This window comes from Myxine glutinosa, chromosome 4 (genome assembly GCF_964187855.1).
Source record: "Myxine glutinosa chromosome 4, kmMyxGlut1.1, whole genome shotgun sequence".
Taxonomy (NCBI): Eukaryota; Metazoa; Chordata; class Myxini; order Myxiniformes; family Myxinidae; genus Myxine; species Myxine glutinosa.
This window is the reverse complement of record NC_136264.1, coordinates 83,874,839-83,892,626: the sequence shown is the minus strand read 5'-3', so window position 1 is coordinate 83,892,626 and position 17,788 is coordinate 83,874,839. Positions and strand designations below refer to the sequence as shown.

Sequence of the window (17,788 nt, the reverse complement as noted above, 5' to 3'; positions counted from 1 at the left end):
TGATTTCCAGTTGTCTCCCCAAAAAGGACGGTACAGAGAATTTTTTCGTGTTTCAGGAGATAACGAGAGATTGCAGTGGCAACTCAGGGATGTAGAGATGCAGCCCAGCAATACAAGTGCACAGGTGCACAGCCCAGGCAACGACAGAAACCGGTGTTTCAAGTGTGGACGGATGGGACATTGGAAAAGAGGATGTCCGTATACCAAAAGGAAGACAAGTTAATAGGGTAAACCAAGATCAAGGGTACCAGTGCTGACCGATACCTCAGACAATGATTAGGCCTTCATTGCGACAAATCCCAAATGACGATTGGCCTCAACAAATTAGATTACTGGACAAACATGAATAACCGTCGATGATTCTTGGGTCTGAAAAGTTTTCGGAGCAAGAATTATTCATTCTTTCTTTTGCTTGTAAGCAAATTAGTAATTAATTGATCAAATGCCGAAATTGGATCTTTTATGTTGGGCACACAATTTTAAATTTACAAAGTTGGAACAATTGCTTTGCAAATTTTTGAAACTAAGTGACAAGAGTCACATGATGATCAGGTGGGAATTTCGGACTAGTGTTCCGCATGATTGATAGGTCAGTGGTCGACTGACATGCAAATGGGTGTGTAGTCAAATTTGGATAAATTATGGTGGGAACTGAAAGGGTAATTTCAATGTGACATTATAGGGGTTTTCTAAGAATAAACTTTTTGGTCTATTTGTGTATTAGCATTTATAAAATTGAAGGACAAATTTTATGAAATTGAAATAAAATTGACACCCATCTTGATCTGTAAATAATGGTTCCAACGCAAACAAATACGCATAATGCATGTGTGTGTGTGTTTATGTGTGTCAATGTTAGTGTTTTTGTTTTTGTTGTTTTGTATATCAATCTTACAAGATTGTTGACACCGACAGTGTGCCTGTCTGGAAATGGATAGTTTTATGTGGATGGGATTGAATATCCAGAGAATCCGTAAAATAAAATAGAAATATAATTTGATTATGAACATTATCTCTTTTGTCAAGGGAAATGGAATATAAAGATTTGATGTGCTGGGTTATGAGCAGCCATTAATTAATAGTAAAATTGTGAGTAATTTTGGGATTCCATTTTTGATAGAATTTATATGAGAATAACATCTATTTATGGATATGAGCTTCATAAAAGGAAATGAGGGAGTACAAAATTATCCAAATTTGGGAGAGGTCTTACACTGACTTCCCAGAATACTCTGCTCATGGATTTATATATATATATATAAACTTGAATTTTATCAGCATATAAATTGTGCTGCATGTATGGATGTGTATTAGGCATAGATGATATGGGAAAATAGTAAAGAAAATCTTGCTGATTTGAACTATTGTGAGTTTTAAAACGGAATGCATTGTGAATCTTAAACCAAGGGGCAGCCATGAACGCGCTGTTACGTTATTTATACTCAGAACGCGATGTCACGTGTACCTGCAACATATTTGTTAAACTCGCACACCTATATTGGCATACTGGTGTCAGTAGTACTCACTGGGTGCATAGAAATGGATGAGCAACAGTTAAGGGGGTTTAAAATAAAAACACTTACTTGGATATTTTCTACAAAAGTATGGGTTTCAATAAGTGGTAGCTGTACACATGGGATTCATCAAATTAAGTTTTGGAGTTCAAACAAAGTCACTGGTTAACAGATGGGAATGGATAGTAAATAAATTCTTCGATGCTGGGTAAATGAAGTGAGATATTACAAAGACTTATTAGAGCTATTGTTCTTCCTTGCAGCAGTGGGAGAAAATTTAGATCCAACATAATGAATCTATAAATGAATGTGATAGGGATAATATCCTCAATTTGTACTAATTATTTGATTGTGGGTAAAGGAATTAATTTATCGTAGTGGATTGTTAACAAGCAGCCTGAAATGTCCTGAGAGTGTGCATCCATGTAATCAGAAATCCCAGATTTGTTTTTACAAACAACATTTTGGTAGAGATCTTATGTGGACGAATACTTGCTTGGTAGATAAAAACGGTACTGCATGTTGGCAGCCACTTCGGTGGCCATTTAGGCCGAACAAATAGGGAAAAACTGTAATTGAATATGTAATTTACAGATGAGTATTTGGGAAGTAAAAAGGGAATTTATTGATTTGGGAGACATTTTTCGAAGGTTTATTAAAGTGTTGCAATATGACATTTGGCAAGGAAAATTATTGGATGGGAAAATTAGATCTGTTTATAAAATGAGTTTGTTGACCCATTGAAGTTAATTCTTTGAATTGTTGTTTAATTAGCATTTTGAGTTCAAATTGGAAATAGTTTGGTAGAGCTTTGGTTAAAACCTTTGGTTGCAGTGTTTTGGAACAAATTGATAAACCGTAGGAGGTTGATAAGAATAGAAACAAATATGGACCTAAAATAGAAAGATTGTTATGATGATATGAATAATACCGAGATTAAAAGAATGAATCAAGTGATGTTGCAAATGAATAGTGAATACAGTAGAATTAAGATAATGGCATAACGACAATGTTATGAGTTGTGTCAATTACAATATCAGTGAACTCATATCACCACGAGTGACACACTGTTAGGAAAAAAAAGATGGAAAAGAAAAAGTGGAGAGGAATTATGGTAATAATACATTATGTTTAATTTGTTGGTTTGGGAAAATTGTTGTTGGGAATTAGGTATTCCCGTTGGTGATTGTAATCATATACAATGCTATTCTTAGTTTAGTAATAAAATACATACCTGATTGAATATTATTTGTGTGACGCATACAAATGAATATAACTTTTGTGTTAAAGAAAAACAACAAATTGTTGAATGTGAAACTGTCGGAAGATATACATGATTATGCTGATTTCATGGTAAGATGTACCCTATCTGATTCAGTGTGTGCGGAAAGCAGATTCAGATGTGACTGAGCATAAGGATAAGACGAGATCACATTTTGGAGGGATTGCTAACGGAATTGGGAAGAAGTTTGAGAAAGAAAATTTGTGGCTAAAAAATGAAGTTAATCATGGCATACACCCTCTTTCTCAAAGAATGATGAAGACATTCTCCCGTGTAACTTGGAGATGAATGCTTACCTTCACCAAGGAAATTTATGTGACCATTTGCCTGGATCACACTGCAACATATGAAAGAAAGGCGATCACTTACTCTTGTTCGAAGGCTTCGAACATTCACCACATCAGAAGTTGCAGGATAACGACATTTTACCTGCAACCTCTGTGAAATGCGGGGACATATGTTATTACTTCACCAACGTCCGGGGAACCAGCATGGAGCTGCAAAAAACGGCTGTGCCCTTGTCACAACAGCTGTGCACGATTCTGCTGGTTGCTCCTGGTAAGGACCATGAATGACCTGAACACCATGGTCCCAACATCATTGTGGATGCATCCGGCATCCCTGTTCCACATCTTGCTGGCCAATCAACGTCACACCAATACTTGCTGCCCACTCACAATGAGGGAGGAGGCAAGTCGACTACAACTGGGTGAAGGCCTTGTTCAGGAATTACTATGGTTTACAGCAAAAAGTGGCAAGAATGCTACAAGGAGAGCAGGGTCAGTCTATGACTCCGCAATGTTACCACAACAGCGAAATCCTACACGAAGTAGTGCAGGAGCTATGAAGACATTAGGAGAAAATGTTTCATACCAGGATTCAAACACAAGTGATCAGCCCTTCCTTTCAAACAAAGTCAACATTTGTGTGGAGGCAAACGTTTTTTGCCAGATGGTGCAGATGCTTTACAAAACTTGAAAATGAAGTGAAATTGTTGTATCTTGGTGATGGTGAAGTGTTGTTTTGAAAATATATTTGTGATGCAAATGCAATAGATTGAACGATATGGAAGGAGTCAATGACCAACGAAATGTTTTGTGATTCTTGCAGGATGACGGTGTATGCCCAAGGGAATTTGATTACCAAAGTGATTGATTATTTACTTATACTTGTAATGATGTTTACTTGTAGTGATTGATTGTTTACTTATATTGATGTTTAGATTAATGGTTAATATAAACAAAAACAAAAAGATGAGGGAATTGTGGAAGTGTAACTCAGTGTAACTTATTAATTGGCACTGGTAACTTATTAATTAACACTGGTAACGAAGCAGATACATTTTACCTGCAAACTCTGTGAAAGACGAGTTCGTAAATGAGTGTCAGGAATGTGCCCGAACATGGTAATCTCTTGTCCACCTGGTCACAGCCCCTGGCTGGAGCACCCCCCTATCGTTTGGTAAACGGAACTCACAGCAGGAGGGGAGCGAGCTGATGCCAGGACTTGGTGCATGCATGACCTCGGGGCATTAGCGGAGAAAGGATTAACGTTCAGCGGACAGGGGATTAAGTCCAGTTTGTCCATATAAACGAGAGCAAACGTTGAGTCAAGCAGACTTGTGAGCAGAAGCTCTGACCGACGGAACGGACGAGGACTCATCATCAGACCCTCTGCCCGACGGGAGTGGCGGAGGAACATCGGCCGAACGAGAAGGACCATGCGAAAAGAGTTAACCTGGTCCATTGAATTAAGCGGTATTATTTGGTAATTGGAATGAAGTGAATAACCAGTTAATAAACCAGACCTTTTGTAAAACCTGTGTCCAGTCATTGGAGTCTTGAGTCTCCCCCACTACTTCCCCTACAATAGCTATGCCATGATACCTTCGTGAAATCGGCTTGGAAGTTTAAAGGAACATGCACTTGCACTGTATTTTGACAAGCGTTTCATGTATATATTCACAATTGATGGTGTTCCATGACGGAGTTCAGTAAATAGGAACAGCTTTGCTTTCATTAGGATTCGAAGGATGCAGAACTCTCAAGCAAGGACACACCACCAAGGACTTGAGGGGAAAAGGCTTGTGAAGAGCTTGGCATCTGTGAAAAGTCCATCCATTTCTTCCTCATGAAGGACTACAGATAATTAGTGCCATACTTCCACCACCGTGACAACCCAGTGGGCTGCGTGATAATGGGAAGTCCCAGAACACCCTCCATATTCGCCTGACAGGAGCTCACATGATCAATATATTTCGACAACTGGAACAGGACCCAAGATGACTGCGATTTCGGACATTAGGTTAGCTTCATAAAGCTATTGCGTACGTAAACCATTAAAACACTGAAGTTTAACAACAGGACTCAGAGGTAATTCTACAGCTTCCAAAAGTGTGGCAGCATGTTCCATCAGGATTGAAACGGTAGTTCAACACCGTGTAGATTACTTTGACAGATCGTAAAAAGTTTCTGTTGAATAAAATGTCGAACGATCCAAATCTATTCACGTGTTGCCATTACTTTTGAGACGACGCTAATAAGTACAGTTGGTCATTCTTTAACGATTCTGGAACATATTCCGGAAGCGAATGGAAGAAACGTTCAGTAAGTGATTACACAATAGCAGCGAGATAAATATGACAATGTTGAAATGCTCCATTTCAGTTTCAATTTTCAACAGTCACCCATGTACAATTAGTAAATATTTGCTACACATATCCATTGGAAAAAAAAAAAAAAAGACAAAATGACATACCACAATGGGCAGGAAATGTGCTGTTAACAAAACTTCTCTCCTGATGTTCAAGGTATACTCTGTTTGAGTCATGGCTGACAGGCTGTTCCCAATATAGAGATCCGCGAATGTCACACACATGTCCTGGCGCCTTTCGGAAGATCCCTCCATCCCACCGGGTTCTCAGCTGCCAGGTTTCTGTATCCAAATGAAATTTATATACAGTACATTCAAATAAACACCCATTTCCTCAAACAACCTTCCTACACAAACAAGAAATGTAATAACAATCATATGGCTTATCAAGTGAGATACCATGCGAAGGTTGGGAATTTGGTATGATAAAGAGCAGTCAGGCACCTGTCACCTGTCGTTTTACAAGTGTATTATGAAAATGGCTTCTTAGCAGTATTGCAACACAACTTAGGGCCATCTTCATGCAACATTAGAATAGAAGACCTGTCACTTCGCTGACGGAATACCAATCTTTGTGTAATAAAAAATAAAAAATAAAAGATTTTGTTAATGGGGAAAAATAAAATTAGGTGTTGAATAGATACTGGCCTAGCGATACGCTCAGGAAGTGAGGATCTGGGCTTTATGGCAAGGTGGCCAGATGGAAGCCTCTCCTCAGTGAAAGACACATGAAAGCCACCTTGGAGTTTGCAAAAAAGCACCTAAACGACTCTCAGACTGTGAGAAACAAGATTCTGTGGTCTGATGAAACCAAGATTGAACTGTTTGGCTTCCGTCTGGCCACTCTGCCGTAAAGCCCAGATCGGTGGAGTGTTGCAGTGATGGTTGTCCTTCTGGAAGTTTCTCCCATCTCCACACAAGATCTCTGGAGCTCAGCCACAGTGACCATCGGGCTCTTGGTCACCTCTCTTACCAAGGCCCTTCTCCCCCGATTGCTCAGTTTGGCCTGGCGGCCAGCTCTAGGAAGAGTCCTGGCTGTTCCAAACTTCTTCCATTTAAGAATTATGGAGGCCACTGTGCTCTTGGGAACCTCCAATGCAACAGAATTTTTTTGTTGGCTTCCCCAGATCTGTGCCTCGACACAATCCTGTCTCTGAGCTCTGCGGGCAGTTCCTTCGACCTCTTGGCTTGGTTTTTGCTCTGCTATGCATTGTCAGCTGTGAGACCTTACATAGTGTGGAAGTGTAACTCAGTGTAACATATTGATTGGCCCTGGTAACTTATTAATTAACCTGGTAACAAAGCAGATACATTTTATGTGTATGAACAATGTAATCTCTTGAAACACCTGGTCAAGGCCCCAGGCTAGAGCACCCCCCCCCTGCTGTGTAAATGGAAATCACAGCAGGAGGGGAGCGAGCTGATGCCAGGACTCGGTGCGATGCATGACCTCGGGACATTAGCGGAGAGGAGATTAAGTCCAGTTTGGCGATATAACGAGAGCAAACGTTGAGTAAAGTACACTTGTCCTCAGAAGCCCTGCCCGACGGAACGATGGAATGAACGAGTACTTGCTACGTGAAGCGCTGACCGAACGGGAGTGTCGGATGAACGAGAAGGACCAGCGAAAAGAGTTAACCTGATCCATTATATTATGCGGTATCATTTTGGTAATTGGATGAAGTGAATACAGTTTAATAAACTAGACCTTTTGTAACCTGTGTCCGGTCGTTGGAGTCCTGTGAGTCCCCCAGTACAAATTCCCTGACAATCTTGGAGGCACCGCTGACATCAATTGTACACACAAACAAGTCTTCTTTAAAAGGTGAGTGTGTCTTGTTTGGTCCAATATGATTTACGAACTTGGAAGTTATGGGTACATACATGGGGGAGCAGGTGGACTGGGGCTTCTTTGCGCACCGATGCCGCGATATAGGTGGCGTGAGCCATCACGAATGGGATTTCGATAAACGACTGTAGCAATTTATTCGTTTTTTTCTAAATGATTTCTGTAAATACGTATTTTTGCGCTGGTTATTAAAGGGCCTTACTGTAACCTGGAAGCAAACGAAGCAAGTGTGCACCTTGCGACCGCTTGCTTCCAGGACGTGTAAGGCCGGTACACTCGTTTACCCACCCGGACACGGATAAAGTACTACTTTTTTTTGCACTTGTTCGAAGCACTTGACTTGATCGGCGCTCGGCGAGCGACAGGGAACCGGGAAACGGAATTATATTTATATATATATATATTTCCAATATGGTACACCGGCCACAACGATTTTAGCGATTATCCGAGTTTTTTTTTAACGATTTCTGTAAATACGTATTTTTCCTGCGCTGTGTAATTCTTCTGACACGCGCCACGAAGAAACGCACCACTGATGTGCATGAAGCGACTTGTTTGCCGGTTCGGTAAGGTCCGTCCGTACACGTGTACAATCGTGTACACCCGTTTTAAATAAATAATTTTTTTCAGTTTTCCCGCCATGCCTATAAATTCATGACAGACAACCCCCCCTCATGCCGGTCCAGAATTATGATGAAAGATGGCGATTGAAAAAAAATTGCATCAAATTTTGTCCAGGTCCATCACGAAGCCTTTGAGACATGCTTCACGGTTGAATAAAAAACCACCGTTTAGAGTACTTCTTTTTTTTGTTCAAAGCACTCGACTTGGAGCCAGCGACTTGCTCGGCGGGGGATATAATTTTAGATATATATATAGTACGGGCATGCCCTAGTGAGAGATAATTACAGGAAATGGTGTTTTGTGAGTAGCAACCACTCTCTGGTCGAGGCTCATAGAAAAAAATTGATACTTATTGATTTGGCACGCTTACAATAGATATTAATGGCGAGGGTTCTGTGGTCGTTCGTTTTGGCTTTGCGAATGGACCAAAGAGAGAAAGTGAGAAAGAGAGACACATAAAGAGAGACAGACAGAGAGAGATAGACAGAAAAAGAAAGAAAGAGAGACATAGAGACAAACAGAGATAAAGATGATAGTCAGACACATAGAGAGAGACAGACAAAAAGAGATAGACAGAGTGAGACAAAGTGAGAAAGAGAGACAGACAGAGAGAGATAGACAGAAAAAGAAAGAAAGAGAGACATAGAGACAAACAGAGATAAAGATGATAGTCAGACACATAGAGAGAGACAGACAAAAAGAGATAGACAGAGTGAGACAAAGTGAGAAACAGAGACAGACAGAGAGAGATAGACAGAAAAAGAAAGAAAGAGAGACATAGAGACAAACAGAGATAAAGATGATAGTCAGAGTCAGACACATAGAGAGAGACAGACAGAGAGAGATAGACAGAGTGAGACAGAAAGTGAGAAAGAGAGACAGACAGAGAGAGATAGACAGAAAAGAAAGAAAGAGAGACATAGAGACAAACAGAGATAAAGATGATAGTCAGACACATAGAGAGAGACAGACAAAAAGAGATAGACAGAGTGAGACAAAGTGAGAAAGAGAGACAGACAGAGAGAGATAGACAGAAAAAGAAAGAAAGAGAGACATAGAGACAAACAGAGACAAAGATGATAGTCAGAGTCAGACACATAGAGAGAGACAGACAAAAAGAGATAGACAGAGTGAGACAAAGTGAGAAAGAGAGACAGACAGAGAGAGATAGACAGAAAAAGAAAGAAAGAGAGACATAGAGACAAACAGAGATAAAGATGATAGTCAGACACATAGAGAGAGACAGACAAAAAGAGATAGACAGAGTGAGACAAAGTGAGAAACAGAGACAGACAGAGAGAGATAGACAGAAAAAGAAAGAAAGAGAGACATAGAGACAAACAGAGATAAAGATGATAGTCAGAGTCAGACACATAGAGAGAGACAGACAGAGAGAGATAGACAGAGTGAGACAGAAAGTGAGAAAGAGAGACAGACAGAGAGAGATAGACAGAAAAGAAAGAAAGAGAGACATAGAGACAAACAGAGATAAAGATGATAGTCAGACACATAGAGAGAGACAGACAGACAGACAGAGAGAGATAGACAGAGAGAGACAGAAAGTGAGAGAGAGACACAGACAGACAGAAAGAGAGACAGAAAAAGAGAGAACATTTTTGGGAACGTTTTTCACATTACTTTCCTGCAACATTGAAATAATGTTGTTGTAAAACGTTTCCACAACGTCGCCACAACGTTTCACTTTCGTTGTTGCAACGTTTTGCTCCAACGTTTTGGGAACATTCAAATGTTGTGTTTTGCTGATGCTAATTACCTGAGGTAATTACAGTAATTACAGTTCCGGTAATTACAGTAATTACAGTAATCATTACAGTAATTGCAGTAATCTTATTACAGTAATTACATTACATTAACTCAGGCACCTGTTGAGTAAGGAAGCTGATATTTGGACATGACACTGACCAAGTGAGGTGGCTGTCAAGGAAAATATTGATTTATTGATTAATCATTTAATAAATTAACTCGTTGATTTATAAATGACTTATTTAATTAAAAGTCCTCAGAGATACATCTTCGGATGAAATACTTACAGATTGGTTATGCTATGAGCCAATTGATTAAGGAAAATATTTTGTCATATTGGCCATATTGGCAATTTCGTGGCCATATTCGTGGCAACTCAGTTAGTGCCACTGCACCTTTAAAATGCATCCCTGCGTTCATTTTTCGATCGATTGAGTTGAAATTTTGAACAATCGGATCTGGACTGTCGTTGTTAACGACTCTAGCACGCACTCGTCCAATCAGGATGGAGCGGTATGGTCCCCGGATCATCACTGCCCGCAGTTTTAATTAATTTTACTTTTTCTCTTGGGCATATAATTTTGAAGACATGCATGTCATGATAGAGGAAATGTTTGTTCTGTTAAACGGAATAAATGTTGTTTATTTGTGTGGGTGTGTATTTTTGTGAATTTGGATATATTTTTCACGACTAATTCCAGTTAACATCCTGCACAATTTGCTCGTTTGCTGGCCGAGTCGAAATTGCGTTGAGTTTCTATGGCATGCGCCATTAAAAGCGCAGTGTAATGGTTGAGCTCCCTTTATTTCGTTTTGGTCATGCGGATGAGCAAACAAAGTGACAAATGCTGCGACTGGAGCAGTAAAGGCGATGTTTTTTAAATGGAAACGATTTAATGAGGAATAAACGTGGGAGGGGGCAACACCACGCATACCTCTTTTGAGGTGTGTATAAACCCTGGAATATTTCAGCAATCAATACGATGCTGAAATGATGTAATTTATTGTGTAATATGGTCGACCTTGGGTTTGTTTGGGTTTGTTGTTTATTTTTGTGGGTGTCTATTTTGAGTATTTTGGATATATTTTCACGACTAATTCCAGTTATCGTCCTGCAAAAGGTCTGCTCGTTCTTTTCCTTTGAGTCGTAAATTCCTGTTGAACTCTCATTAAAAAGCGGAATTAAGTACGCTGTGTGATGATGGAGATCCTTGATGACGAATCAGGAATAGTGAATGAGCAGACAAATATCACGGATGGTACACCAGATAGGGAAAATGTAGATGAAACCCCTTTTGCTCAGGTGCTGTGTAGCGCTGCACAAAGATCCATATGAGCGGGGCCTGGGTGCTGTGTAATTAGTACACAAAGAACCAATTACTAGGGTGCTGAATAAACACAAAGATCCATTTTTGGAGCTGGTTCTCCCGGTGCTGTGATTTATTCAAAGAACCAAATCTTGCAAGAATTAAGATATGATTTGTCGACATTAGAAATACTTTAATATATGTAACGATTTTGTAACGATCATCCTGCAAAAGGTCTGCTCGTTCTTTTTCCTTTGAGTCGTAAATTCCTGTTGAACTCTCATTAAAAAGCGGAATTAAGTACGCTGTGTGATGATGGAGATCCTTGATGACGAATCAGGAATAGGGAATGAGCAAACAAATATCACGGATGCTGCGGCTAGAGCAGTGGAAGCGATTTTTGAATTGTTCAATGATTATTCGATATTGTTATGACTTTTTGTCAATAGTTATACTAAGTGGCCATGAGGTAGCCTGTTGCTATGTACAGTTTTATTCTATTGTTGATTATACCACATAGCTGTGGTGATAAAGGAAATGTTCGTTTAAATAGATGATTATGATAGGACCATGACTATAAAATCATGATGATTATTATGAATGATATCATAGGGTTCAAATGCAGAATGATTGCATGAACTTGGGAAAGAACTTTCAAGCCCTATGGGATAAATTGGGTATTACAAGCGATGGAGTTTCAAAATTTAGCATGATTGAAGGAATTTGACAGTCCCATTTCAGGAGTTTTACGAAATTTATATTGCCAAGAGATTTTGGGTACTATTAAAAGGAAAATGATGAGATATTTTTCCCAAAGAACTTTAATATCTGGCATCCATTTTGGCTGTCTCACGAATGAAGGATGAGTTGCCTTTAGTGGTTGCAAAGAAAAATTTGTGGAGACCAGGCAAAATGGGGAAATATGTCAGATATGACCCTAGGACAGGACGGCGATTCATCAATTGACATGAGGTACGAATCCGAGGTGACGACCGATGAAATTCGATCTCAGTCAATGGATGGACCTGTCCTGACATCATTGGGGAAAGGGCTTATGCAAGGAGTCATTCAAAATGATTAATTTGATTTATTGATGAATATTGATGAATTAATTGAAATTGAATAATTGATTGAATTGTTAATTGATTGAATCTAATTGATTGAATTTAATTGCATAAATTGAACTGAATAAATTGAATTGAATATATTGATTGTTTGATTGATGAAAATGCGGTCTCAAGAAAGAAGCTTTGATATCTTTGCGAGATATTATCAATGTGGAGACAACCTGGAAAAATTGAGCAAGGTGGTGAGTTTATATACAGATATATATGTGCGGTTACCATTGTGTGATTTCCCCGTCAAACAGAGCGGACACCTGAGGATTCACCCACTTCATACTGACCCTCTGGCTCATCTGCAAATACTGATCTGTGAGATTGGATTGTGCAAAAGCCACAGCTGAGGGAGATTCTCTGGAAATCACCGTGCGAACAGGTGGAGAGATCCTTCCTGGAGGTACGAGTGAAGCTTTAGAGGAACCTGGAACAAGCTACAACACATCCAACGCTACTTTGATAAAAGGCAGAATGGGAAATGGAGCCTGCAAGAACACACAAGGACAACCAGAGATTCCACAAAAAGGTACTTGTACACATCATATGTACGACCGTTATGGTGCCGAAGCTATAAGGCAGGTCGAGAATTGGTATTTGTGGACAAAGGGACATGATGAGGAGTTTCCAAGAGATGGTACATTTGAGCGAAGTCGATTGGAAAGATTGGAACAAAGATTGAAAGCCAGGAAGAGACAGAATCTAACGGTAGACTGGCTTGCATTCCATCTTTGGGATGGTGAATCCAGACAACGGGAACAGCAAGAACGGATAACGGAACTAGAACTTAAAATAAAAAGGATACAGGATACAGTGGAGGAGACAAATGCACAACTGCCCTCGAAATTAGGAATGAAAGTCACAGTTGTCCCATCTGATTTCCAGTTGTCTCCCCAAAAAGGACGGTACAGAGAATTTTTTCGTGTTTCAGGAGATAACGAGAGATTGCAGTGGCAACTCAGGGATGTAGAGATGCAGCCCAGCAATACAAGTGCACAGGCGCACAGATCAGACAACGACAGAAACCGGTGTTTCGAGTGTGGAAAGATGGGACATTGGAGAAGAAGATGTCCGTATGTCAACAGGAAGACAAGGTCATGGGGCAAACCAAGATCAAGGGTACCAGTGCTTACCGGTACCTCAGACAATGATTAGGCCTTCATTGCTGCAAATCCCAAATGATGATTGGCCTCAACAGATTCGATTACTGGACAAACATGAACAACTGTCAATGATTCTTGTGTCTGAAAAGTTTTCAGAGCAAGAATGATTCATTTTTCTTTTTGCTTGTTAACAAATTAATAATTAATTGATCAAATGCCAAAATTGGATCTTCTATTTTGGGCACAGCAATTTTAAATTTACAAAGTTTGGAACAATTGCGTTGCAATTGTTGGCAAACCAAGTAACAAGAGTCACATGATGATCAGGTGGGAATTTCGGACTATTGTTCCGCACGATTGATAGGTCAATGGTCGACTGACATGCAAATGGGTGTGTAGTCAAAATTTGGATAGATTATTGTGAAGGCAGAAAGGGTAATTTCAATTTGACATCATAAGGGTTTTCTAAGAATGGACTTTTGGTTTATTTGTCTATAAGCATTTTGAATTTGATTGACAAATTTTATGAAATTGAAATAAAATTGACACCCATCTGATCTGTAAATAATGGTTCCAACGCAAACAAATATGCATAATGCATGTGTGTGTGTGTTTTTGTGTATCAATCTTACAAGATTGTTGACACCGACAGTGTGCCTGTCTGGAAATGGATAGTTATATGTGGATGGGATTGGGATATGTGGATGGGATTGAATATCCAGAGAATCCGTAAAATAAAATAGAAATATAATTTGATTATGAACATTATCTCTTTTGTCAAGGGAAATGGAATAAAAAAAAAAATTTTGATGTGCTGGGTTATGAGCAGCCATTAATTAATAGTAAAATTGTGAGTAATTTTGGGATTCCATTTTTGATAGAATGTATATGAGAATAACATCTATTTATGGATATGAGCTTCATAAAAGGAAATGAGGAAGTACAAAATCATCCAAATTTGGGAGAGGTCTTACACTGACTTCCCAGAATACTCTGCTCATGGATTTTATATATATAAACTTGAATTTTATCAGCATATAAATTGTGCTGTATGTATGGATGTGTTTTAGGCATAGATGATATGGGAAAATAGTAAAGAAAATTTTGCTGGTTTGAACTATTGTGGGTTTTTCAGTTCTGGAGTTTAAACAAAGTCACTGGTTAACAGATGAGAAAGGATAGTAAATAAATTATTCTCTGCTGGGCAAATTAAGTACGATATTACTAAGACTTATGAGAGCTATTGTTCCGCCTTACAGCAGTGGAAAATTATTGGAAAAAATTAGATCCAACATAATGAATCTATAAAAGAATGTGATAGGGATAATATCCTCAATTTGTACTAATTATTTGATTGTGGGTAAAGGAATTAAGTCATCGTAGTGGATTGTTAACAGCAGCCTGAAAATGTCCTGAGAGTGTGCATCCATGTAATCAGAAATCCCAGATTTGTTTTTACAAACAACATTTTGGTAGAGGTCTTGTGTGGAACACTTCCTTGGTAGATAAAAACGGTACTGCATGCTGGCAGCCACTTTTGCGGCCAGTTAGGCCAAACAAATTGAGAGGAAATTGTAGTTAAATACGTAAGTTACACATGGCTATTTGTAAAAAAGGAAATTTGTTGAGATGGGAAACATTTTTTGGAAATTGTAGTTAAATACGTAAGTTACACATGGCTATTTGTAAAAAAGGAAATTTGTTGAGATGGGAAACATTTTTTCGAAGGTTTATTAAGGTGTTATAATATGACATGTGGCAAGGCAAACTATTGGATGGGAAAATTAGATCTGGCTATAGAATAAATTTATTGACCCCTTGAAGTTAATCCTTCGAATCATTGTTTCACTGGCATTTTTGTTCAAATTGGAAATAGTTTGGTAGAGCTTTGGTTAAAACCTTTGGTTGCGGTATCTTGGAACGAATTGATAAACCATAGGAGATTGATAAGAATAGAAACAAATATGGACCCAAAATAGAAAGTTGGATTCATGCCTCTCATTGCAAGCAAGCACATGGGGCTAAGGTGGACGATCCCACAGAAAATGAGGCTGCACCTAGCAGCCCAGCAGAACATTCAGTGGTAGAAAAATGATAGTCATGATTTACAGTCATTTGAATTACATTTTAACACCCCTTGCATTGATAAACATTACATTTTCAACATGTGATATTCCTACTTGGAATAGTGACATTTATTTGCCTACATGACATACAATTACCTGCTGATATTAATACAGCATGAGTGAAAAAATGTATCACAACTACACTCATGATCAGGGGATTGAGTTCAACCCCGGGAGATAGGGGGATCAGGGTAAGACAAATAATCTGATTATGTTACATATTAAGGGATTTTCTTTATTTACCTTTTAGGAAGCTTGTTAGTTTGGTATATAATGTTAAATGTCATCGACATATAACTATGTCATAGATATGAATATATACAAGGAGTAGCAGACTTGTTTGTTGGTTTAGTAGTTATATTGGCAATTGTTTTAGTGGTGGCTTGCTTGAAAGCCTTAGTGACGGTGTGTTTGAATAAGGTAACCAACAACACGATGATAACACATGAAGTGACAAATGAGGAAAGAAATGTGGAACCAGAAAAGGAAGACTTTTATGGCGACATAAACAGTAGAATTAAGATAATGGCATAACGACAATGTTATGAGTTGTGTCAATTACAATATCAATGAACTCATATCACCACGAGTGACACACTGTTAGAAAAAAAAAAAAAAAAAAAAAAAAAAAAAAAAGAGGGAAAAGAAAAAGTGGAGAGGAATTATGGTAATAATGCATTATGCTTAATTTGTTGGTTTGGGAAAATTGTTGTTGGGAATTAGGTATTCCCGTTTGTGATTGTAATCATATACAATGCTATTCTTAGTTTAGTAATAAAATACATACCTGATTGAATATTATTTGTGTGACGCATATAAATGAATATAACTTTTTGTGTTAAGGAAAAACAACAAATTGTTGAATGTGAAACTGTCGGAAGATATACATGATTATGCTGATTTCATGGTAAGATGTACCCTATCTGATCCAGTGTGTGCGGAAAGCAGATTCAGATATGACTGAGCATAAGGATAAGACGAGATCACATTTTGGAGGGATTGCTAACGGAATTGGGAAGAAGAAAGAAAGAAAATTTGTGGCTAAAAAATGAAGTTAATCGTGGCATACACCCTCTTTCTCAAAGAATGATGAAGACATTCTCCCGTGTAACTTGGAGATGAATGCTTACCTTCACCAAGGAAATTTATGTGACCATTTGCCTGGATCACACTGCAACATATGAAAGAAAGGCGATCACTTACTCTTGTTCGAAGACTTCGAACATTCACCACATCAGAAGTTGCAGGACAACGACATTTTACCTGCAACCTCTGTGAAATGCGGGGACATATGTTATTACTTCACCAACGTCCGGGGAACCAGCATGGAGCTGCAAAAAACGGCTGTGCCCTTGTCACAACAGCTGTGCACGATTCTGCTGGTTGCTCCTGGTAAGGACCATGAATGACCTGAACACCATGGTCCCAACATCAGTGTGGATGCATCCGGCATCCCTGTTCCACATCTTGCTGGCCAATCAACGTCACACCAATACTTGCTGCCCACTCACAATGAGGGAAGAGGCAAGTCGACTACAACTGGGTGAAGGCCTTGTTCAAGGAATCATTATGGTTCACAGCAAAAAAGTGGCAAGAATGCTACAAGGAGAGCAGGGTCAGTCTATGACTCCGCAGTGTTACCACAACAGCGAAATCCTACACGAAGTAGTGCAGGAGCTATGAAGATATTAGGAGAAAATGCTTCATACCTGGATTCAAACACAAGTGATCAGCCCTTCCTTTCAAACAAAGTCAACATTTGTGTGGAGGCAAACGTTTTTTGCCAGATGGTGCAGATGCTGTACAAAACTTGAAAATGAAGTGAAATTGTTGTATCTTGGTGATGGTGAAGTGTTGTTTTGAAAATATATTTGTGATGCAAATGCAATAGATTGAACGATATGGAAGAAGTCAATGACCAACGAAATGTTTTGTGATTCTTGCAGGATGACGGTGTATGCCTAAGGGAATTTGATTACCAAAGTGATTGATTATTTACTTATACTTGTAATGATGTTTACTAGTAGTGATTGATTGTTTACTTATATTGATGTTTAGATTAATGGTTAATATAAACAAAAACAAAAAGATGAGGGAACTGTGGAAGTGTAACTCAGTGTAACATATTGATTGGCCCTGGTAACTTATTAATTAACCTGGTAACAAAGCAGATACATTTTATGTGTATGAACAATGTAATCTCTTGAAACACCTGGTCAAGGCCCCAGGCTAGAGCACCCCCCCCTGCTGTGTAAATGGAAATCACAGCAGGAGGGGAGCGAGCTGATGCCAGGACTCGGTGCGATGCATGACCTCGGGACATTAGCGGAGAGGAGATTAAGTCCAGTTTGGCGATATAACGAGAGCAAACGTTGAGTAAAGTACACTTGTCCTCAGAAGCCCTGCCCGACGGAACGATGGAATGAACGAGTACTTGCTACGTGAAGCGCTG

The 17,788-nt window shown here is 39.0% G+C and overlaps 1 protein-coding gene across 1 annotated transcript in view; it reads right to left on the bottom strand.

Annotated features, from left to right (window-relative positions):
- Positions 1-17,788, bottom strand: part of LOC137414124 (uncharacterized) — a 51,361-nt gene that overhangs the window by 10,996 nt on the left and 22,577 nt on the right. The window contains exon 4 of the mRNA XM_068099606.2: positions 5,554-5,730. Coding sequence (XP_067955707.1) covers positions 5,554-5,730 — 177 coding nt within the window. The remainder of the gene's footprint in view (positions 1-5,553; positions 5,731-17,788) is intronic.